This window comes from Bombus bifarius, unplaced genomic scaffold (genome assembly GCF_011952205.1).
Source record: "Bombus bifarius isolate JDL3187 unplaced genomic scaffold, Bbif_JDL3187 scf7180000007978, whole genome shotgun sequence".
Lineage (NCBI taxonomy): Eukaryota > Metazoa > Arthropoda > Insecta > Hymenoptera > Apidae > Bombus > Bombus bifarius.
The window spans coordinates 2907170-2927784 of NW_022884363.1; the positions used below are offsets into that span (position 1 = coordinate 2907170).

Genomic DNA, 20615 nt, shown 5'->3' on the forward strand with positions numbered 1-20615 from the left:
CTAATATTTATATAAACAATAGTTAATGTTTAATATATCTAATAAAATATAATATTTGGACACTATGGCAATGAATTTAATATCATCAGAAAGGTAAAAACAACTTTAAGAAATATTACATGAAAGAATTATGATTAATTTATTAGGAGCTTATCACATAACAACAATTAATCAACATGTATGACATGAAAAATGCATAAATTTATAACATAATATATATTATATTCATTAGAAGACATGAGACCATAATAGTATAAAAAGTTTATTTCACATTATAAAAAAATTATATGGATATTTGACTAGATTAATCCTCCTCTGCTTCTAAATTTATACGGCTACCAAATTTTGCATATAGTTGTGTTTTTAACTCGGTTATAATATTCTTCAAATCGACACATTTACTTTCCAAATTAAAGATTTCCTTTTTCTTCTTTTCTTTAATCTCATCTAAGTAATTCTAAAATCATGAACAACAGGAAGAATATTAAATATTTTATCATTTTGTATGAAAATAATAGCAATACTTGTCTTCAAGAACACTAAGTGCGCTATTGAGAATTATGTACCTGTGTTTTTTCTAAGTCTTCATAAATAAAAACTTCACCAATGTAATATGGAATTTTTGCATCTTCATCCAAAAGAACTATTTCATCACAAGCATCTTCTAAGTTCTTTAATTCATTCTATAAAAGACAGTACAGTATATATAAAATTATACATGTCCAAATAAGGTTACAAGAGGTATGAGGTAAGGACTAGCACTAGATTAGTTAATACCTGTTTAACTTTTAATTCTTCCTTTAAGTCATCCATTTTAGCATTCTGCCTTGCAAATTTATTAATTTTTTGTTGATCTTCGTACGTAATATAAACATCAGAGTCCTATAACGCAAAATAGGTTAGATTTATGTTTGTAAAATAAAATGTAAGTGATTCTTAGGTACCGGTTGGAATCCAGCTTGAACGTTTTTTCGTGCTGACATATTTGTTACTCGTATGCTATAACTGTTTAATTCGCCGTCTAATGGCAATCTAAATAACAATTTTGAAACAAGAATGTCTAGTAGTCACGACTCACAACATTATTTTATGAAGCTAATATCTTCAAAAGCGACTAATGGTTGTTGGAAATGCATCAATAAGTGCATTATTCCTAAAGGCGCCTGTGCAATTTATCTAGCTAAGTAACATAGATACATACATCTTTTAACAAATTAAACTATTTTTTCTTAACTGCATACAAAATTAACTATTAAGATTACAGAAATCAATAATAATAAATATGACTAATTTAATTACATGCATTATTTTGTTAATAAATCTTCAAATGTTCTTTTGCATTAAATCTAATTTGCCATTTTTATATTTTCTGTTATTAATTTTATGTAACATACAATTTATTAATGAATGAAAAAGGTAAGTAGGACGAGTACATTATTGTTTAATGTATAAAAATATGTAAATATACATTCATGACAAAAAAAGGAAATACAAAGGTCCCACCGAGATTTGAACTCGGATCGCTGGATTCAGAGTCCAGAGTGCTAACCATTACACCATGGGACCTTATAAAATTTCTTTTGTTATAAACTATTCATATAGTTATGTAGAATAATTTTTTAACTTAAATTTAAAAATGTTTTTTTCTTTATAGTAATTTTCGCTGTGCACATTTGCATATGTACATGTACATTTAATCATGAAAAATGAAAACTTACTATTCAATGCATTTATTTATATCGATATTACATATTACATATATGTATTTATAAATATATATTATGTATTATTTTTTGATTTATATAAGACATAAACTTATAACTTTTACAAAAAATTACTTACATTTTACAAACAATATAAAATATCACTAATACATACAATGTAGCACTTTCTTTTTATTAGTAGGAATAAGATAATAATAGATTTATAAAGTAGTATTAACATTATTTACGTATTTAATTTTTTGATTCTGCGTTGTCATGAATTATTTCTGTTGTTAAATGTTTGTCTTCTGTTATATTTCTTTTATCAGGGTTTGTCATTTTCTTTTCCTCGATGGAAGCATTTTCTTCCTTCTGTTTTATGGTATTTGTGGGTTCTTTGGTGTTACATATTTCTAGTAAATTATATTTTTTAAATTTATAGTAATTTGGAGCAATAGACATAAGACAAAAACCACGTATCATTTCAACAATTATAGCAAGTTCTGGGTTTTTCAAATCTGTTTTATTTCCAGGATTCTTTTTGTTTATTATTTCTGCTAAGTCTTTGACTACTTCATCTCTGTGTATATTATTGTTACTATGGCGTCTATAATAAAATTAGATTGATATTTATATTAAAAGTTCAATAAAATTATAAACAATTTGTAGATTAAAAGACCTACTTGAATACAATACTAAATGTTTTTGGTTCCTGTGCAAAATATTTTTCAAGCATTACATCTGCTTTAGATTTAATGTCATTCATATTTGCTTTACAGATAACTTCAATTGGAAGTAATCTTAATAAAAATCTTGTGCGTTGCTGTTTTGTGTTATCCAATTCACTAATAATTTTAGTAACTAATTCTAATGGATTTGTCAAAGTACTTTTTATAAAAATTACATTCTTCACACCAGTATCAACTACCTAATAAAAAAATTATAAATATCTAAAGTCTTTCGAAGACAAATATATCTGATAAATTCACCTGGAATCTTCTGGCATTTATTGTCTTTGAATATTCTGCTTTTAATTCATTAATTTGTTTGTTTAATGCAACTGAAATATCATCTTCGTTATCAATATTCTTTGTCTCATTCACAGAATCATCTTTCTCGGATTTTTCTTTGGAATTATCATTATCGAAGTCCTTGAATTTAAAAAAGTTTGACACTCTTATATTACTACATGTGTTTATATTATTGCTGAATTTCACTGTACCTTTGTGGTAACTGGTCCATAAATTTCATCAGCAAATTCATTAAGTAATTTATAAGCATCGCGTACACATTCTTTTTCAAAAAAATTGCATGTGCATAAGAAACCTTTTATACCTGGTTCCAAATTAAATTGTTTACGTCTTTTTTGGTTATAATTATGATTATGAAAGTTACTCTCTTTTCGCTTTTGGACGTACATCTTTGTTAGAAACTCCTGTATTATGGATTTTATTTTATTTATTTAGAAGATGAAAAGATTTCCTGAAAAATATATTTTTATTTTGTATAATAGATAATAAAAACAAGCATGTGGTACTATTTACTAATATTTATTGTGGAGAGCTGTGCAAATCTAATAAATTAAATGTAATATTTTTAGTATTAGATTCTATGTATATTAAATACTTACGCTTTTATGTAATAAAATATTTTTACATTAATTATTCAAAATATGAAACTAATTATACTTTTTAAATGATTTAGTTTATTCGTATGTTTGTAATTACATATAAACATAACCAACTTATTCGTATATCATTCGATCTAAGAGCCCTCTTACTGTACCTATATGTCATTTTCAATCATTTTCCAACACTAATTTCTATGTAATTTATATATAGTATGTATAAATATAATGGTAAAATAAATTTACAATAGCATCAGTTATATATTACAATTTTTTATTTTTCTATATAGGTATTAATAATATGTACAATTGTAGAAATAAGTAAAAATATATAAAAAGTATATAAAAAAAACATAAAAATATGTATTATGCTAAAATGTGTGAAATATATTACTATATAGTTACTTAGGTGAGTTATAAATTTCGGCACCTTAACACCAAAATTATATAACAATAATATAACAATAACATAACAACAATAATAGAATATATTACAATTTAAAGGTGTTTCATTTTAACATTTCGGCGAACTGTATTACAAAAATCTTCTTTGGGTTTATATCATAAACAATTTTTTGTTAAAAAGTTAAAAAAAAATGAATTGATCGATTCTTTATTTGATGTGAATTAATTGAGTCTTTATGATCTTTTGTGTTTATATTGATTGTAATAATTCTTTCAAAGAAATTCTTATATCTCTATAATTTTCATTGTTTTTATAATATTTATATTAAAGAAGAATTAAATAATATAAAAGAAAGTTATTACTGTTTCTTTTATTTACATTTGCAGATTTTTGGATTGTTCTGTAACATTAGCTTTGCTAACTGCATCATTGCATGTTTCGACAATAAGATTTAATGTTATTGAATTGGTTGTAACATTATGATTTGTAATATTTTTATTTTTATTTTGAATAGATCTTGTTGACATTTTATGGTATTTTATTAAGGTTTTATAAATAAGGTTTTATAAACTTTTACTATTTACTTCCTGAAAAGCTTTTTCTCCCATAAACTTTCTATTTCTGAATGTAAAATTTAATTTTTTTTTGTTATTAACATAATTTCGATCAAATACTATTTTATCCCAAAATTTTATTCCAATATAAGTATCTATTTAAACTTTCATCTGAAAGTAGCTCTATGTAAGATATAGATCCATGTTTATCAACTTCGTTCATTATTTCTAGCAAATTTTGTAATAAAAAGGCAGGGAGTTTCACAATTGGCACACATTCCATATTATCTACAAAAAGATTTGAAAATCTTATATTACACATTACTTATACATTATTCATATCCTTAAAGTTATCGTAGTATATGTTGAAACAAGAGATAATATGTGTTTTTAAGTCACTTATAATTTTACCACTTTCAGTCTTAGTTTAAGTTGGCTATGTAGTATTGACAATAAACTGAATGTGTATTTGTTTTTATTTTATTCTGTTCATTATTTTTTACTTTCATATAAATACATTGTGCATCATGTGGTCTAATCAGAGCTATAAGATCCCAAGAGTAAACTCTCAATGATATTGAGTCTCTGCTGCTAAATAAAATTATGAAGCAAATAATATGTATCTTTTACTACCTTTAAGTATAAAATTTAGCATATTTTCTTTTAACATCTACTATCATGATGATTTCATCAGATTTATTTCATTATGGTTTCTTATCTTTTGGTTCTTGGGTATCAGCTATAATTTAAATATAATAATTTATCATACATATGAATGTTTTAATCTACATGAAAATAAATATTTAATTCAGTACAATTCCTTTTTTTTGTAATATCTGTATCAAAATTGTCATTGCATTCAATATTTTTCCTAGCAGTGTTGTTGGGAATATACATATAGTATACATATAAGTATAATATACATATACATAGGAAGTATTTAATTCTTTATATATATATATAATGTCCAAGTATTTTATTTATTTTTTTCTTTCTGTTTTTCTTGTAAATTCTCAGTTTATTGAGACTTTACTTTTTTATTCTTTTCAAGTTCTAAAAGTAATCTAAACTCGTAATCACATTCATTTATTAATTTTATGATTTTAAATAACTTCTTCTGATTACATTAATAAACAAAAATATTACATAACAAGATAGTATTTCATTTATTAATACATTCAACTACTAAACAAAATTTTTTATTTTTGGTAAATAAATTGTTGAATCATTTATATAAATATACGAGTTCATCGCAACGAGGTTATAATTCATATTGCCTCCAATTTCTTTTAAAACTTTTATATACTTGTTCGTGAACTAAATTAAATTCTTCATCAGGATCAGGAAATTCATCAATTCAGGAAATTTACAATTACAAGTATATAATAATTAGCAATATTGTAATTATTATATATTGATATTTTTTAATTTAATCTTTGCTATACATTCCTGTGCTGTGGAATCTGTTGTATTTTCCCGCGTATTTTTTCGCGGCAATTTTGAATTGTAACACATAAGCAAATAAACAATTACGATTTCACAGTACATAAAGATAAGTGATACCAATACATATTTAACCATATTATTATTATTTTATCATTATATGTTATTATCATTATTATTTTTTGACTCTATGGCTTTCCCTTCATACTTTTTTGCTCTTCTTAATGCTTTTTCTTTGATTTCTGTTAGCTTGCATTCTTCTATCAATATGTAATTCGGTGTTGTCATATCTAAACCTAAGATCCATTTCACATATCTTCTTTGTATTCTATCCAGCCTTTCTTCCATGTTTCATCCCCATACCTCTGCTCCAAACATTTTCATTCTCCTCTTGTAGTCTTGTTTGAAAATTCTTTCTCCCACGCTCCATGTTTTCTCCATTACTATTGTTTCTCTCTTTTTCCTGTTTTGTATGTGTTTCTCATCACTGCCGTTTTTCTGTACTATGTATCCTAGGTATCTTATGTCGTCCACTTCTTCTAATTCTCGCTCTCCCCATTTCCATTTTCTTTGTCTCCTCTTGTTCTCTCTTTTTTCAAAAACTATTATCTTAGTCTTTTCCGTGCTCTGTTCCAATTCGGTTTCTTTTAAAAAATTTTCGAATCTCTTTAGCATTTCCTTTAGCTCCTCCTCTCTATCCGCCTGTTACGACCGTTCGCGGAAAGACGTGATCGCGAGATAGCACGTCAACGAGAGTTGTAAATTCTCGCTACGATTATGTTAATCGACGCCGCGAAATAGTCGTTCCCCTGTTTCGTTTAGGACAACAGAGGTGGTTTAATGAATATAGCACTGTGTTAACACTAATAAATTAACGTTTATTTCAACAACTTATTAATTAGAAGGATATAAATGGAACAACAAAAGAAATGTAACTACGTAATGCGCGATATAAGATATGTATTGACAGTTTGGCTTCTCGAAACGTTCTGCCCGCCTTTCGATTTTTTCCGTTTTTTCTGGAAGGCGACCCCCACTACGTTCGGATCACGCCACATTCTTTTACGCCGGATAAAATAACGGCCACGAATCGAAGTTTCTGGAGGTCGCCCTGCTTAATAAACTATGCGCTTGCCACTACAATGTTTGTTTGTCGGGCAGCCGCGACGATCCGCCCGCGACATTGTAGTGCCGCGACCGACGGTTAAGAATATGATCTATGGCAAGCCGCATGGCGTAACATTCTCCCCCCGTTGAGAGGGTACCGATCAAATTAGCGAGATGTGGTTGAAGTTCCTATCTTAGTTCGTCTCGGTGGCTAGTTGTTCGGGTTTCTCGAGATCGGGTTGAATTGGCAGTGGGACAAGCCTTTTGACGGCCCGATCCAAAACGCTCTTTGCCGTCTGAACTGTAGCTGTCCGGATGACACCATCGGCGCCTGGATGAACCTTGATAACTCGGCCCAGAGGCCAATGCATGGAGGGTACGTTGTCCTCTCTGAGGATGACGATTGTGCCCTTTTGGATGCCGTGTCCACCCTTGCTCCACTTATTTCGGTTGGTTAACTCGTTCAAATACTCCTTATGCCAGCGGTTCCAAAAATGCTGTTTAAGCTGTTGGATATGCTGCCATCTGGAGAGTCGGTTCGATGGAATGTCTCTGAAATCTCGATCACGTAAGCACATTAGTGAATCGCCAATGAGAAAATGTCCGGGAGTGAGGACTAGGAGATCATTTGGATCGGTGGAGATAGGAGTTAGCGGGCGGGAATTGAGGACTGCTTCTATTTCTATGATGAGAGTGTTCAATTGTTCAGAGGTGAGTAACTCGTTGCCGGCTACACGCCTGAGGTGGCGTTTGAATGACTTCACCGCTGCTTCCCATAGCCCACCGAAATGCGGTGAATGAGGGGGAATGAAGCGCCATTCGATTTGTTTGTCGGCTAAAAATGCGGTTACTTTTTCCTTGTGATCGTCCGATTGTAATAGATCGTGAAGCTCTCGTAATTCGTTGCTTGCTCCTCTGAAGTTGGTGCCGTTATCAGAATGGATGGTGGAGCAATACCCTCGTCGAGCGATAAATCTGCGAAGAGCGGCGATGAAGGCTTCGCTAGTGAGATCGTCAACGAGCTCGATGTGTACCGCTTTAATTGCTAGGCATACGAAAATGGCTACGTATACCTTTATCTGACGACGGTTACGATCTCGTTTTTCCTTGATGTGGAACGGCCCGCAGTAATCGACGCCGACGTTTGTGAATGGGCGAGATTCCGTTACTCGCGCCTCCGGCAGATTACCCATCACGTATTCTACCGGCGGTGGTTGAGCGCGGCAGCAGCGGACGCAGCCTTTGATCGCCCGCCATACTTGACTTCGACCGTCGACGGGCCAGTATCTTTGTCTTACTGCGTATAACGTAGCCTGCGTTCCGGAATGCATGTGGATCTTGTGCTCGTGTTCTATGATGCGTGTTGTAACGGATGACTTGGGTAATACTATGGGATGTTTCTGGGCGAAGGTCATCGACGAATGACTGAGTCGACCCCCGACTCGCAATATTCCTTCCTTGTCTATGAACGGATTGAGTCGCGTGAGCTTACCCTTTATCGCCGCGTTCCGATCTTTTTGGAGTGTACGAATTTCCTCGGAGAAATGGATGTTTTGCAACAATTTTATCAGTTTATTGTGCGTTATGCGTAACTCGGTAACGGTTAGGGGTGCCGCTCGGTTCCTTTCCTGTCTCCAACGGAGGCAACGAGCTATGATTCGTATCAACTTGGGCCAGGATGAATACCTTTCCAACAAACTGTAATCGGCGGGGTTTGCGGACAGACAAATCGCCCCTTTCTGCTCCGGTACTTCAATTTGCGGTGTTAGAGCCCATGTCGGCCAATAGCCTTCCGACTGGTAGAGCCATGCAGGACCGTGCTGCCAGATGGTTGGGCGCAGGAACTCTTCGGGTGTTTGGCCGCGTGATATTAAGTCCGCGGGATTGTCGTCGGTAGGAACGTGGCGCCAATCGCGGATGCTGGTTTTTGTTTGAATTTCGGAGACTCTGTTAGCGACGAATGTTTTAAGGGTGTGAGGTGATGTATTGAGCCAATGGAGGACGATAGTGGAATCGGTCCAATAGATAGTTCGAGTAATTTTTTGTGATAGGGCTTGTTGTACTGTTGACATCAGGGACGTAAGAAGGAGTGCTCCGCTCAGCTCGAGCCGAGGAATGGTCTGGCACTTGAGTGGGGCGACTTTCGATTTTGCGGTTAAAAGTTGGGTCCAAGCACGGCCGTTGATGGTAAGGGTTCGGAGATAAACACAGGCTCCGTAAGCCTTTTCGCTGGCATCGCAGAAACCATGCAGTTCAATTTCCATAGCGGACTCGATTATTGCTTTGCGTGGGAACCTGACGTTGTTTAATAAGGGTAATTGGGCATAGTACCTTTCCCACTCTGTATGTAACTCGATCGGAAGTGATTCATCCCAATCGATTTTCGACGACCATATTCGTTGAAGTAGCATCTTGGCCCGAACAATCACCGGTGCGAGCAGACCGAGCGGATCGTAAATTTTTGCAATCTCCGAGCTGATGATTCGTTTCGTGACTCGCGAGGGCGTGGGTTTGACTTCGACCGAGTAAAGAATAGAATCGTCGAATGAATTCCAAAACACCCCCAGCGTCTTCAAGGTTTGCGAGTCGCCCAAAAAATGTTGGTGATTTGTTTCTTCTAAGGAAAGTCCGTGTAACAAGTCATTATCGTTTGACGCCCATTTTCGTATGTTTAAGCCGGCCAGCTGAAGTAACTTGGTGAGTTCTGTTCTGAGCGTGAGGGCTTCGTCCTTCGTTTCAGCTCCGGTGAGAGCGTCGTCGACGTAGAAATCCCGCTGCAGTACCTGTGCTGCACGTGGAAATCGATGTCCTTCGTCCTCTGCCAGTTGCTTGAGGCACCGAATAGCTAGATACGGGGCTGCGGATAAACCGAACGTTACAGTGTTAAGCTCATACGTTTCTGTTTCTCCACTCGCGCTGCGCCATAATATCCTTTGATATTTCCGATCCTCTGGTCGTACGAGGAATTGCCGATACATCTTCTCGATGTCGCCAGTGAGTACGTATTGATGAGCGCGGAATCTAATTAATATACAAAATAGATCTTCCTGTAACTTGGGTCCTGTGTGAAGTGTATCGTTTAAGGAGGTTCCGGTAGTGCTTGGTGCCGATCCGTCGAAAACTACACGGAGTTTGGTGGTTTGACTCGATGCTTTGGTCACGCCATGATGGGGTAAATAGTATCCGTTATCGTCGGAGTGGTTGTCATTGACCTTCGTCATGTGTCCCAATGCCAGGTATTCCTGTATTACCGTTCGATATTCTGATTCGAAGCGTTTGTCGTGCTGGAATCGGCGATTGAGTGAGGCGAGTCGTTTACTCGCCAGCGTTTTAGAGGATCCGAGTGACTGAAGCTGATCGTTGAAAGGTAGAGCGACGATGTATCGTCCTTCGCTGGTGCGTCGGGTGTGGATTTGGAAGTGTTCTTCGCATCGTCGATCTGCCTCTGAGATATGTTTAATTGAGGGTCCTTCATCGATTTCCCAAAACCGCGCGAGATCTGCTTGTAAAGTCGTCGTGGATGTGTGAAATATGTTTGTCGCGGTTTGGGAAGTTGGGCTCCCCCCGATTACCCATCCGAATCGCGTCTTTTGCAGACGCAGTCCAGGCTCGTCTGGCTGCGTGAGGTTGACTTGTCCCACACACATCGACGCGAGTGTTGAACCTGAGCTTAGTAGTACATCTATCGGAGCTGGTAAATGAAATCGTGGATCGGCCAATTTGAGATTTTTTGGTATCTCAAGTGTCGAACGATCGATGGGTTCGCTGGGAATTGAGGTTGATATGGTTGGAATGATAAGGAACGTTAATGTCCGCGTGTATGTACCGTCAGTGGAAGTGATCGTGGCCGTGATGTGTCGCTTAGAAGTCGTTGTCAAGGTATCTAGAGCTCCGATTGGGACCGAACATTTGTTTTGCCTTATCTTTAGCGATTTTGCTAATTCCTCGGTAATGAAATTCATACTGGATCCGGTGTCGAGCAACGCTCGACAAAGGATTGGTTGATGTTTATCATTCAAAATGTTAATCTGCGCTGTGAGGACTAGATCATTGAACCGTAATTCGGATGCTATTGGTCTGATATGTTCGGTCATCAACGGAGTCGTCGATCGTCGGCGTCATTGGTTGTGTGTTCGTTTGTCAATGGGCGGTGGACTTGGAGACGCGGCTGTTCGTGGTGTTTCCGATCTGTGGTCTGTTGTGTGCCTTTTGCAACGAGTGGGTGATACGTAGGGTGGCAAAGAAGGTGTTGTGGATCGGCTATTTGATGGGGAAGATTTCGGGCTGGACGTGCTGGAACGAGACCCTGAATGGCGTTTTGTCCTGTGCAGCATTGTATGATGTCGTTCTCCGCATACGCGACATGATCCTGCGAAACAATGCCGCGTTGTGTGCCCTTTCCCGAGGCAGTTGACGCATAGTGATGCTCTTTTGACCTCCCGAATACGTTCGCGAAGGGATTTGGTTTTGAAGGTGTCACATTTCCAAATGGGGTGTGGTCCTTGACAGGTGGGGCATGTTGGATTAACCTGTGTCGCCGTAAGTGCATGCCCTCGTGATGCGCGTTGACGGACCGGAGTAGTTTGTTCCGGTGATTCTCTTGTTTGTCTGACCGTGGTGATCGGTCTGGAGCTTCGTGCTAATCTCTCTAGGAAGTTTAGTAAGTGAATGTACGGAGGCACCTCGTTATTGGGCAGCGTCATTTCCCATTGCTTTTGGATACTCAGTGGTATTTTAGAGAGGATGAGGCTGGTGAGCACAGCACTGGTATCGGGGTAGGAGTCTCCTAATTTGTTCAATGCATATATGTGTTGTTTGAATGTGTGGACTAAGCGCCTTAATTCCGTTGGAGATTCCTTGGTTATCTTTGGATAATCAATTATTGCCATGCAGTGACTGAAAGCTGTGTATCGTGGACATTCGAAACTCTCCTTGAGAACGGCTATAGCCTGACTGTAATTTACATTGCTAAGGGGTAACGCGTTTAAACAATCGGCTGCTTCTCCTTGCAGGGCGGACTGCAGGTAATGGAATTTCTGTATGTCAGTGAGACTAGGATTTTTATCGATTGTGGAGGAAAAGGTGTCATAAAAAGTGTTCCATTTTTCTAAGCTTCCGTCAAAAGTAGGGAGCCGAAGATCTGGTAATTTAATGGATATCGGATTTAAACTTGCGGATGATGCACAGGTTGGAGGGTTTATGGATGTCGACGGCGAAGCTGTTTGCGCGTTCCTCAGAAGATTTTGTAGCCTTGTATCTACCGCGACGTACTGATCCCTTATTTCGAAGCCGCGCACTTGTTCCTCCTCGTCCAATACTTCTAATTCGAGTTGGATCGCTTCGAATTGACTCGCAACTTCGGTCAGTTGTTTCTCGTAATTCGTTAATAAGGAGTTTTGCTGACTCCCGGATTGCTCGTACTCATCCAGTCGGGTCGATAAGTATGTGAATCGGCCGCCACAATAGCCTCGTCTCCGACGCAGGGAGATGAGTTGGTCTTCGCTCGTCATCGTTGCCGAGGATAGGAGATGGTCGAAATAAGGAACGAGCTTACCTTACTGTCGTGCGGCGTGAGGTCGCGTGTATGTTTGGTGAGGAACGCCTTGTTCCTTCCCGACGGCCACTCGTTCGGTTGTATTGTTAAGTTGTGAAATTCGTTGCGTTGATGACTGTCCAGCTGCGGCGGAAGGCTGCGTGGTTGCGTTCCCTTGCCAATGGGATGTGCTTCTTCGAAGGTGACGCGCCTGACGTCACTGGTTTCGCTGTAGTGGTTGCTCCCGCTCCCGCTGCTGGTTTTGATAAAGTCACGTGGCACTGTGTGGTCACTGGTAAGTGCACTCTTCACTGGCACGTGATCCGGCTCGAAGGACCAAAATGTTACGACCGTTCGCGGAAAGACGTGATCGCGAGATAGCACGTCAACGAGAGTTGTAAATTCTCGCTACGATTATGTTAATCGACGCCGCGAAATAGTCGTTCCCCTGTTTCGTTTAGGACAACAGAGGTGGTTTAATGAATATAGCACTGTGTTAACACTAATAAATTAACGTTTATTTCAACAACTTATTAATTAGAAGGATATAAATGGAACAACAAAAGAAATGTAACTACGTAATGCGCGATATAAGATATGTATTGACAGTTTGGCTTCTCGAAACGTTCTGCCCGCCTTTCGATTTTTTCCGTTTTTTCTGGAAGGCGACCCCCACTACGTTCGGATCACGCCACATTCTTTTACGCCGGATAAAATAACGGCCACGAATCGAAGTTTCTGGAGGTCGCCCTGCTTAATAAACTATGCGCTTGCCACTACAATGTTTGTTTGTCGGGCAGCCGCGACGATCCGCCCGCGACATTGTAGTGCCGCGACCGACGGTTAAGAATATGATCTATGGCAAGCCGCATGGCGTAACACCGCCTGTAGCATAATATCGTCTGCGTATGGCAATGACCATACCTTCCTTTCTCCTACCACTATGCCCCTCTTTTTCATATAAAAAGATATAGATTAATTTAAACACTATAATAAAAAATTATTTCAACTCAATTTTTACGTAACGCATTTCAAGTATTTGCTGCCGAGTAATGTCGTCAAGTATATGTGTTCTGCATTCAGAATAACGAGTTGTTTCAGAGACAGTGCTTTGAATAACAAAGACCATATCTGGTATGTAGAACGAATTTAGTTAGACATCAGAGCAACGTCGGAACCTTTTATAAATTGTAATATACTTTAATTATATTGACATACATTAGAAAAGTGTAGCACTTACATTTAGATATAAAAGTAATTTTATTTTAATATTAAATATTACTTTTCTTAAAAAAATATATATATATATATATAAATATAGGAAATATCTGATAAAAATTTTTGCGAGATTTGTGATTAGAAATAACATTATTACTATGTAATATCTTCAATACATTGTATGTATATTTTTACTGTTAGCAGATATATTTAACTTTGACAAGTGTATTTTCGGCATCAGGCAAATCACACGTCAGTCTGTGGCGTGGCGTCACGAGAATAGCATCGTGGGGTAAATTCTCGTCTCGTTCAGAAATAATATCTACCTACGTAGTACGTACTGTTAATGTTACGAATCTGTATATAATTACAAATATTTATTCGCAAATATTTTGAGTGTTCCAACATTCAGACCTCAATTAACTTAGGTAATGTAGTTTTGTTAATAACTATGTGTTAACTCTACTTTTAAGGGAGAAGTATTAATATTGTTATAAGTTTTGGAGTAAACTTGTGTAAACAAATAAGTGAATGAATAAGTGTTACGACAAAGAATTGAGCAATTTGGTTATGAAAGGTTATGAACATCAACTGTAACGTTGTTTCATTCCTTGGAAGCAACCCTTGCGATTAAGACAATCAGCCACTGTGAATCCGGTTTCTTTAAAATTGCGATCAATACTGTTCTGTTTGAGTTCTCCTAAGCGAAGCGAGAGAGCAATACCGCTCTTCGATTATGTTTGTGTACATGTATGTATAACTGAAATGTCATGTGCTTCTTTGTAAAGCGAGAATTGAACTGATAATTAATAGTAATACAGACGATAAATATTCATAGTAAATTGACAAATGTTCAAAAATTTGTAGTTTAATGGTAAATTAATAGCGTAGAAATTTTTGAAGCAACTTTATTTATGAATCACAAAATGACATGCTCAAATTTCACGATTAAATATTTACCAATTATTTTGCTACATTAGCCGATTATTTTTAAAGATATTAATTCAACTATTGTACTTCGTCATAGTTAGCGTATTATTTGCTTTCATAAATCCAGCTTAATAAAATACTAAGTTATAGGTATAGTCTATTGTTTATCGTTTTCTTTCCCGTCACTGGGAACTTTTTATTAATCTGCGATAGTTTTGTGTGACGTCGGTTTGTCGGTTTAGATAACAACACACATACTCACGTTTGTTACTGTAATAATGTCCTCGGTGATTTTGTAATTTCTTATTTCTGTGTTATTGTGAAGACGTTTACCCGACACATTCATTAAGCAAAATCTTTTCTTTTGTTACATTTCGTTAAGTCTTATATCTCTCTTTGTTAATTTATTCTTTTCAGATAATATCTTTCGTAATAAATTTCTGTCTTTTGAATGTTAAGATTATACTCTGAATTTAATTATTTATAAGATTTATAACATAGATTTTTCTCTATACCATTAGGTACGACCTATCGCATATGAGTTAGATAACATGAGTTTGAATTACGTAGAATCACATATAGATGAGTTATATCGAGTTTAGTCACTTGTAACGAAAAGCAAGTGTACATTCACTGGAGGAATGAAGTATGCAGACCTCTTTACCAAGACAAACCATCGGCTGCATCGGAAAATGTACTTCTGGACTAAGTATCGATGAATTAGATCAGATTACAGATAATATACATAAAACTCTGACTCATCCACGTGGAAGGGAGATTTTTAAAAAATTTTTGGAACAACGTGGTCTCAGGGACAACCTTGAGTGTTTGGCATTGTACGAAACATGTATGCAGATTATCACAGAAGAGACAAACTTTTCGTAAGTTTTCTTCCCAAAAATAATAGTAATTGAGTTTTAAGAAATACATATTACTTTTGAAGACTGTCTTTTAAACCATTTTCTTGAGAAAATTATCTTTTAAGCGGTAGCCATTTTTGAAATGTTAGGTTTGGAAGAGAAACGCTTTTACCAGTCGGTAAAACAGTTAACTGACAAGTAAATAATGAATTTCCAGATACTCGAAAAAGGGAACAACACTGGAGTCGTTAATCAAGAGGGTTATGCAAGTGAAAGAAATGGCTGAAGATTTGGACGGTGTACCGCAGATAGACATGGCACTTCTAGAACGTTTCAATGAAACGTTAAATAGCGATTCGAGGACTTCTTTACTCAGCATATTAGCAGATACCAGAGATCGGTGTCGCGATCATTTGAGAAACGTTCATGAAAGTTTCAAACAATATGCATCGGAACCGTGTCCGATAATTAAATAATTAATAAACATATCTTTTTTTTTTGTATCTTTGTGCCTTTAAAACTTCATTCGTATAGATGCAGGAAGTTATTCTCCATTTTCTTTAAATGTGTAAAAGTTAGCACGTGAAACATGTTTCACGTAACAATCTCTATATGTGATGACGAATGTCGTATATTTTCTGTATACTTTTACTCATTGAATGTTATACTGTGATTATTTAAATTATGTAATTTAATAAAAAAAAAAAGCAAAAATGAAAACTCGATGATTTATATTTTTGATAGTTTAAATGTTATCCCGAATATAACAGCAAATGTAGCAACATTCAAATGCTTCTTCATTCATGTCGGTATTCAATTAATTGATAGTTGTTAGATATGTTAATTATGAAATGTATCAAGAACATAAGGAAGATTCTCGTGTGCAAACAATGATTGTAAAAATAAATAATATACGCAGTACCATAAAATCTTTGGAGGAAAGTCTCATGATTACCCGGAGCTTAGAAGCGGAGCGATGGCTACGATACTCAAATTTAAAAGCAAAAAGCAAAATAATGATGGACGATCTCAGAAAAGCAAATAAACGCAATAAAAATATGCTCAGTATGTGGGAATGTTTAAGCCGTGAGGAACAATAACGTTATTGACATTATGTTTGTAGATTTATTTCGACAGAGTGTTACTGACATTCGTCTTGGAAGCGATATTACGTTGCCAGATTCTTTGAAAAAGGAAGTACAAAGATCTTGGCATCAAAAGTAACGTTATTTATTATTTACATTATAACACAAATTAATAAACGTTTAAAAAAATTGATGTTAAAATATTTACAAGGTACGATGCTTTATTAACGCGCAACGAGCAATTAAAACGAGAACTTAATTCCCGAAATTTGCTTCTTAAAGAAAAAACGCAGGAGGTACATAGTTTTGTACGTTTTAACATATTTATGTTAATTTTATCGTTAAAATTGATCGATTCTAGATCAGTAGTCTTCAACAAAAATTATTAACACTTGGCGATAGACTCGTTGAACGGAACGAATCCGTGGAAAGTATTTGTAAAAAATACTTGACTTTAAAAAGACGAAAAGATGAACAAGAAATTTTGTTACGTGGTTCTATCGAAACGTTACAGGTTGAAATATTTGAAGAAGCGAACATTAGATAGAAAATATTCAATAAACAGTTTGAGAACTGAAAATAATTATGTATTAGGATACATTGAGGAAATCAAACGACGGGGCTTTTAAAAAAGATTCTGAAATATCCTCGATAGTCAGTAAAGATGCGTTATCAGCTCGAGAAATTCGACGTAGCGATGGGCTAGTTTACGAAAATTCTTTTTTTAAGAGTTCTTCTGCAGAAAGCGAAACGCAGTTACAAAACTAGCGGAAATAGCAGCGCTATTCCTTTTGATTAAACCGTTTAGTCGATTTTCCCGAAATTGTAAGCTCTGTTAATATTTTTCACGAGAGATTTTACGTGCAAACTTTTCAAAGATAAGATCCGTAAAACCATACAGTTGCAGAGTTCGAGCGGGTTAAGAAGAAGATCGTAGGTGGGAACATGAGGGTCACTGTTTAAGAACATCGGAATTATGCAACTCTAAAGGTAATAACCGGATGAAAGAGACACGTTAAATTAAGTTAGCGGCGATCGATGACAAGTGCTTCACTATAAAAGCAACAACTTTGTTCAGACTAGTCTTACTTGGTGCTGATCAGCACTGAGAGAACTCAGGGTTATCTGATTGTTATTAGACTTCGTGTAAGTTGATCTTTTTTAAGCGATTAATAAATCTTCGATACTTTAATTTGTTGACCTCTAAATCGTTTTTACAGGTGTAACCGATCAGTGCGATAAAAAATATAACGACAAAACATAGCATCTGGACAAGATTTCGCATTTTCGAAGCAGAAGGATTCAACAAGTGCAAAGTTGATAAAACATCATGACGAAAATATACGAAGCATTCTTCATGCTCTATACCTTTCTTTTCTCTCCGTTAATTATTTTACTATTAATATGCTCGTACTTTTATCGTCGAATCGTAGAGATCGTTCTAAGGATACAATTGAAGGATAAATTCGCTGGTCTTCTTGATGGGACGGATTGCGTTTGGGCTATAGAACAATCATCGGCACTTTCTGTGAACAACATCCTTATGATCTTAGAAAAAGATGCTCGACATTCGAACGCCAACTTCTTGGAGAGTTTTCGAGATTTGGCAAAAAATCGTATAGTGTGCTCGTATTTCGAGAAGTTATTGTATAAGAGAAAGAGAAAGTTCGGCTACTATTTCTGGGAGAGGAGCGAGGAGATCGATCTGAAAGGACGGATCAGATGGTTGGAATATGAGCGTGGGAACTGCGACGGATCCTGTGACAATATTTATAACGGTCACTTGAAAAGGGTTTTGTCGAATGTTTGCAATCAGCCTCTACCGGAGAATCATACAGCATCCTGGGAGATTTTAATTGGGAAATGTTGCCCCAGGTCGAGTCATCATTATCTTCGACGAATGGAGGAACGTTTGACGAGCAAAATCAAGGTTCCTATTTTGTTTCGCGTCCATCATTCCTTAGGCGATGGTATGGCTCTCCTCAAATTCTTTAGGGACATTATTATCGACAAAGAACCGGTCCCAGAAACGTTCTTGCAGTTGGAGCATACGAGTTTTAGAATGAAGAGCGAGAAAACGAAGAAGTCAAATGCGACAGTACCTGTGACGAATCCTGTGAATCCTTGCTTGAACATCGACAACAGCTTAAACAGCACTACAGTTCAAAAGGATGTTATGTCGGCTACCATGCCGTTCATCTATTTAGTGGTGTTTCCACATGTCGTTAAATTATTAAAGAAACGGTTCAACGAGGGACTAGAGTACCTGCGAAATGTTACTTTGGAAGAATTGAGACAGGAAACGAGACTATTTCTAATGGGAGAACGAGATAAATTAAATACTTTTTTCTCGGAAATTGTTTGGAAGAAGGTACAGAATTATTTAAAAATGACGAAGATTATCATAGATGCTCCTGGTTGCTTGATTCAACAAGCTTTTCGTAGCATGGACAAAAGGTTTGTTTATCCGTTCACTAACTTTTCTTTCCAAACACGTTAAAAATATTGTAAAATGTTTTATCGTAGCGCACTCCATGGAGCAGAATTATCAGGTGAAAAATTGATCTCTTATTGGCTCGAGGATGATTTCAAGAATGCCTGCAATCAGAGGCTCTTTACAAAGATTCAGAACATAAGAAGCATCACAGGCGCAAGGTTTGGAGACGTACTATTAGCTGCTCTATCCGTTAGTTTACACAAGTACTTTCTTCGGGTAAGTGGTTAGGTATTCTTTACCTGTATTTGAATTTTCTTCGCGAATAGTTACTTCTACGTGAATTTAAATTTTGCAGATGAACGAACCGGTTCCAACGAAATTAAGCGTCGTCCTACCGATGAAAATCGAGGAATGGAGCGAGAACCTTCCGTTGCAAAATAATTTCTCAGTTGGCATATTGCCGCTTTGTATTTCGCAGATAAACGGCAAACAGCTTGCGGATCCACGTGAAAATTCTCAACTTTTAGAACGCCTTGATGCTATTAAGAGAGCAAATGATTCGCTCAGAAAGAGTCCCGATTACAAAGTGAATTTTTTGGTGATGAAGTATCTCACAGCTGTGTTGCCTGATAAATTTTTACGACCGATTTTTAGGAGTTACAGCACGATGGTGTTTAGCAATTTAGTTGGTCCTCAGGAAGTAAAATTAATGGGCCATCCTTTGAAAAATATCGTTTTTTGGATACCAAACAGGTTACAAGTTTTTTTATGCCATATACTTCCTGTCCTCTTATATGATGTTTTAGTAAAAAAACCATATCTCAAAGATTGGAAGTACCACAGCTTTCAGAGTTATCGTTTTCAGGAGTTACACGGGGATTGGATGTTCGTTGTTAACTTATCGGGGTTATCTGCACTTATCTTTGATCGCTGATAAAGCTTTGGTGCAAAATGAAAAGGCTCTTACAAGAATCTTGGAGAACACTGTAAATGAAATTGATAATCTTTACGACAGGCTAACTTTATCATTTTTTTCGAAAAAACTTCATAGGAGTATATCAACACCCACAAAGAAAGGTAGGTCAATCGAGAAGTACTTAATAAGAAAGTATTGACATAATTTTTTATACTTTCAGCAATCGGTGTGTTGTAAAATCGTGGAAGACATTTGTATCTCTTATTTTTTTGTATTCATTATTCACATTTTTTCATAAAATTTTATTTTATAATACACCGGCAATGTTTTACCATTGTATTTTATCATATAAAATCGTTGTAAATAATTGACTTTTATGCTGATTGTGAGACTCGATGAATTATGCGTATTCTGATTTGTATTTTTATTATACATAATAAAAAATATATTTTCTTAAACATATACGTAAGTGCTCTATTTTAAATGTTTTCTGAAATATTTTGTAAACACTATATGTAGAGTAAAATATATTATTAATTAATAAGATCATACAATTTTTTAGGTCGTAAAAAATAATGCGTATACAATACATAAAATAAATGGTAACTTCGAAGTTTCATATCTATATCTCTACAAAGATATTTAAAGAAATCATGAAACTTTTCAATTATCGATCTATTGTTCATACCATTTCTTCTTAAATATTATCTTCCCAAAAACGAAGAAGAAAGTCAGCTCTCATCGATTCGTTTTCAAAAATAAATAAGGCCAGAAAACAATGTCAAAAAGGGTATTA

General features: G+C 35.7%; 6 protein-coding genes, 1 non-coding gene and 2 pseudogenes across 11 annotated transcripts; 3 read left to right on the forward strand and 6 right to left on the reverse strand.

Annotated features, from left to right (window-relative positions):
• Window positions 1-120: 120 nt before the first annotated feature.
• On the reverse strand, window positions 121-1162 carry LOC117204432 (prefoldin subunit 4). Its single transcript, XM_033441832.1, has 4 exons — window positions 945-1162; window positions 778-882; window positions 567-683; window positions 121-457 (listed from the first exon to the last, which is right to left on the reverse strand). Exons 1-4 carry the CDS (start codon window positions 981-983, stop codon window positions 305-307), a joined length of 414 nt encoding a protein of 137 aa, XP_033297723.1. The 5' UTR covers window positions 984-1162; the 3' UTR covers window positions 121-304.
• Window positions 1163-1494: 332 nt separating this feature from the next.
• Window positions 1495-1566, reverse strand: Trnaq-cug. The gene has a single exon. It is a non-coding gene; the product is annotated as a tRNA-Gln (tRNA).
• A 341-nt stretch (window positions 1567-1907) lies between these two features.
• Window positions 1908-3534, reverse strand: LOC117204429 (THUMP domain-containing protein 1 homolog). Of its 2 annotated transcripts, none has more exons than XM_033441824.1 (5): window positions 3448-3534; window positions 2926-3185; window positions 2693-2854; window positions 2387-2631; window positions 1908-2310 (listed from the first exon to the last, which is right to left on the reverse strand). In XM_033441824.1, exons 2-5 carry the CDS (start codon window positions 3121-3123, stop codon window positions 1956-1958), a joined length of 960 nt encoding a protein of 319 aa, XP_033297715.1. In that variant the 5' UTR covers window positions 3124-3185; window positions 3448-3534; the 3' UTR covers window positions 1908-1955. The 2 variants fall into 2 exon arrangements, with proteins under 2 accessions (XP_033297715.1, XP_033297714.1); XM_033441823.1 differs by having other exon boundaries at window positions 3334-3488.
• Window positions 3535-5463: 1929 nt separating this feature from the next.
• Window positions 5464-14197, reverse strand: LOC117204355 (annotated as a pseudogene).
• On the reverse strand, window positions 7517-10934 carry LOC117204532. The gene is made up of 5 exons (XM_033442034.1): window positions 10413-10934; window positions 10160-10339; window positions 9875-10082; window positions 7605-9697; window positions 7517-7522 (listed from the first exon to the last, which is right to left on the reverse strand). Exons 1-5 carry the CDS (start codon window positions 10932-10934, stop codon window positions 7517-7519), a joined length of 3009 nt encoding a protein of 1002 aa, XP_033297925.1.
• LOC117204533 lies at window positions 10959-14867 on the reverse strand. Its single transcript, XM_033442035.1, has 3 exons — window positions 14784-14867; window positions 12395-12700; window positions 10959-11858 (listed from the first exon to the last, which is right to left on the reverse strand). The coding sequence occupies exons 1-3, from the start codon at window positions 14865-14867 to the stop codon at window positions 10959-10961; spliced, it is 1290 nt and encodes a 429-aa protein (XP_033297926.1).
• Window positions 13263-16310, forward strand: LOC117204356. Of its 4 annotated transcripts, XM_033441658.1 has the most exons (5): window positions 13263-13507; window positions 13793-13924; window positions 13989-14019; window positions 15043-15402; window positions 15599-16310. In XM_033441658.1, the coding sequence occupies exons 4-5, from the start codon at window positions 15170-15172 to the stop codon at window positions 15855-15857; spliced, it is 492 nt and encodes a 163-aa protein (XP_033297549.1). In that variant the 5' UTR covers window positions 13263-13507; window positions 13793-13924; window positions 13989-14019; window positions 15043-15169; the 3' UTR covers window positions 15858-16310. The 4 variants fall into 4 exon arrangements, with proteins under 4 accessions (XP_033297549.1, XP_033297550.1, XP_033297547.1 ...); XM_033441659.1 differs by lacking the exon at window positions 13989-14019; XM_033441656.1 differs by lacking the exon at window positions 13263-13507 and having other exon boundaries at window positions 13783-14019.
• Window positions 16219-17356, forward strand: LOC117204357 (annotated as a pseudogene).
• A 117-nt stretch (window positions 17357-17473) lies between these two features.
• Window positions 17474-20281, forward strand: LOC117204352. Its single transcript, XM_033441649.1, has 6 exons — window positions 17474-17612; window positions 17687-18923; window positions 18993-19179; window positions 19259-19656; window positions 19769-19980; window positions 20040-20281. The coding sequence occupies exons 2-6, from the start codon at window positions 17797-17799 to the stop codon at window positions 20054-20056; spliced, it is 1941 nt and encodes a 646-aa protein (XP_033297540.1). The 5' UTR covers window positions 17474-17612; window positions 17687-17796; the 3' UTR covers window positions 20057-20281.
• Window positions 20282-20615: the final 334 nt, after the last annotated feature.

What these genes read in the sequence shown, in the direction of transcription:
- LOC117204429 (XM_033441824.1), bottom strand. Translation starts at nt 3,123, where the DNA reads ATGTACGTCCAAAAGCGAAAAGAGAGTAACTTTCATAATCATAATTAT. An exon ending in ATGGACCAGTTACCACAAAG is followed by an intron (nt 2,855 to 2,925) that starts GTACAGTGAAAT and finishes TTTAAATTCAAG; the next exon opens with GACTTCGATAATGATAATTC. An exon ending in ACATTTAGTATTGTATTCAA is followed by an intron (nt 2,311 to 2,386) that starts GTAGGTCTTTTA and finishes ATTTTATTATAG; the next exon opens with ACGCCATAGTAACAATAATA.
- LOC117204432 (XM_033441832.1), bottom strand. Translation starts at nt 983, where the DNA reads ATGTCAGCACGAAAAAACGTTCAAGCTGGATTCCAACCG. An exon ending in AAGAATTAAAAGTTAAACAG is followed by an intron (nt 684 to 777) that starts GTATTAACTAAT and finishes TGTCTTTTATAG; the next exon opens with AATGAATTAAAGAACTTAGA. An exon ending in AAGACTTAGAAAAAACACAG is followed by an intron (nt 458 to 566) that starts GTACATAATTCT and finishes TCATGATTTTAG; the next exon opens with AATTACTTAGATGAGATTAA.
- LOC117204356 (XM_033441658.1), top strand. Translation starts at nt 15,170, where the DNA reads ATGCAGACCTCTTTACCAAGACAAACCATCGGCTGCATCGGAAAATGT. An exon ending in ACAGAAGAGACAAACTTTTC is followed by an intron (nt 15,403 to 15,598) that starts GTAAGTTTTCTT and finishes ATGAATTTCCAG; the next exon opens with ATACTCGAAAAAGGGAACAA.
- LOC117204532 (XM_033442034.1), bottom strand. Translation starts at nt 10,934, where the DNA reads ATGACCGAACATATCAGACCAATAGCATCCGAATTACGGTTCAATGAT. An exon ending in AAAAGACGCGATTCGGATGG is followed by an intron (nt 10,340 to 10,412) that starts GTAATCGGGGGG and finishes CTTTACAAGCAG; the next exon opens with ATCTCGCGCGGTTTTGGGAA. An exon ending in GTTACAGGAAGATCTATTTT is followed by an intron (nt 9,698 to 9,874) that starts GTATATTAATTA and finishes GTTTATCCGCAG; the next exon opens with CCCCGTATCTAGCTATTCGG.
- LOC117204533 (XM_033442035.1), bottom strand. Translation starts at nt 14,867, where the DNA reads ATGAATGTGTCGGGTAAACGTCTTCACAATAACACAGAAATAAGAAAT. An exon ending in ACATTATTACAGTAACAAAC is followed by an intron (nt 12,701 to 14,783) that starts GTGAGTATGTGT and finishes TGGTCCTTCGAG; the next exon opens with CCGGATCACGTGCCAGTGAA. An exon ending in TCACGCCGCACGACAGTAAG is followed by an intron (nt 11,859 to 12,394) that starts GTAAGCTCGTTC and finishes CATTACCTGCAG; the next exon opens with TCCGCCCTGCAAGGAGAAGC.
- LOC117204352 (XM_033441649.1), top strand. Translation starts at nt 17,797, where the DNA reads ATGACGAAAATATACGAAGCATTCTTCATGCTCTATACCTTTCTTTTC. An exon ending in TTTCGTAGCATGGACAAAAG is followed by an intron (nt 18,924 to 18,992) that starts GTTTGTTTATCC and finishes GTTTTATCGTAG; the next exon opens with CGCACTCCATGGAGCAGAAT. An exon ending in TACACAAGTACTTTCTTCGG is followed by an intron (nt 19,180 to 19,258) that starts GTAAGTGGTTAG and finishes TAAATTTTGCAG; the next exon opens with ATGAACGAACCGGTTCCAAC.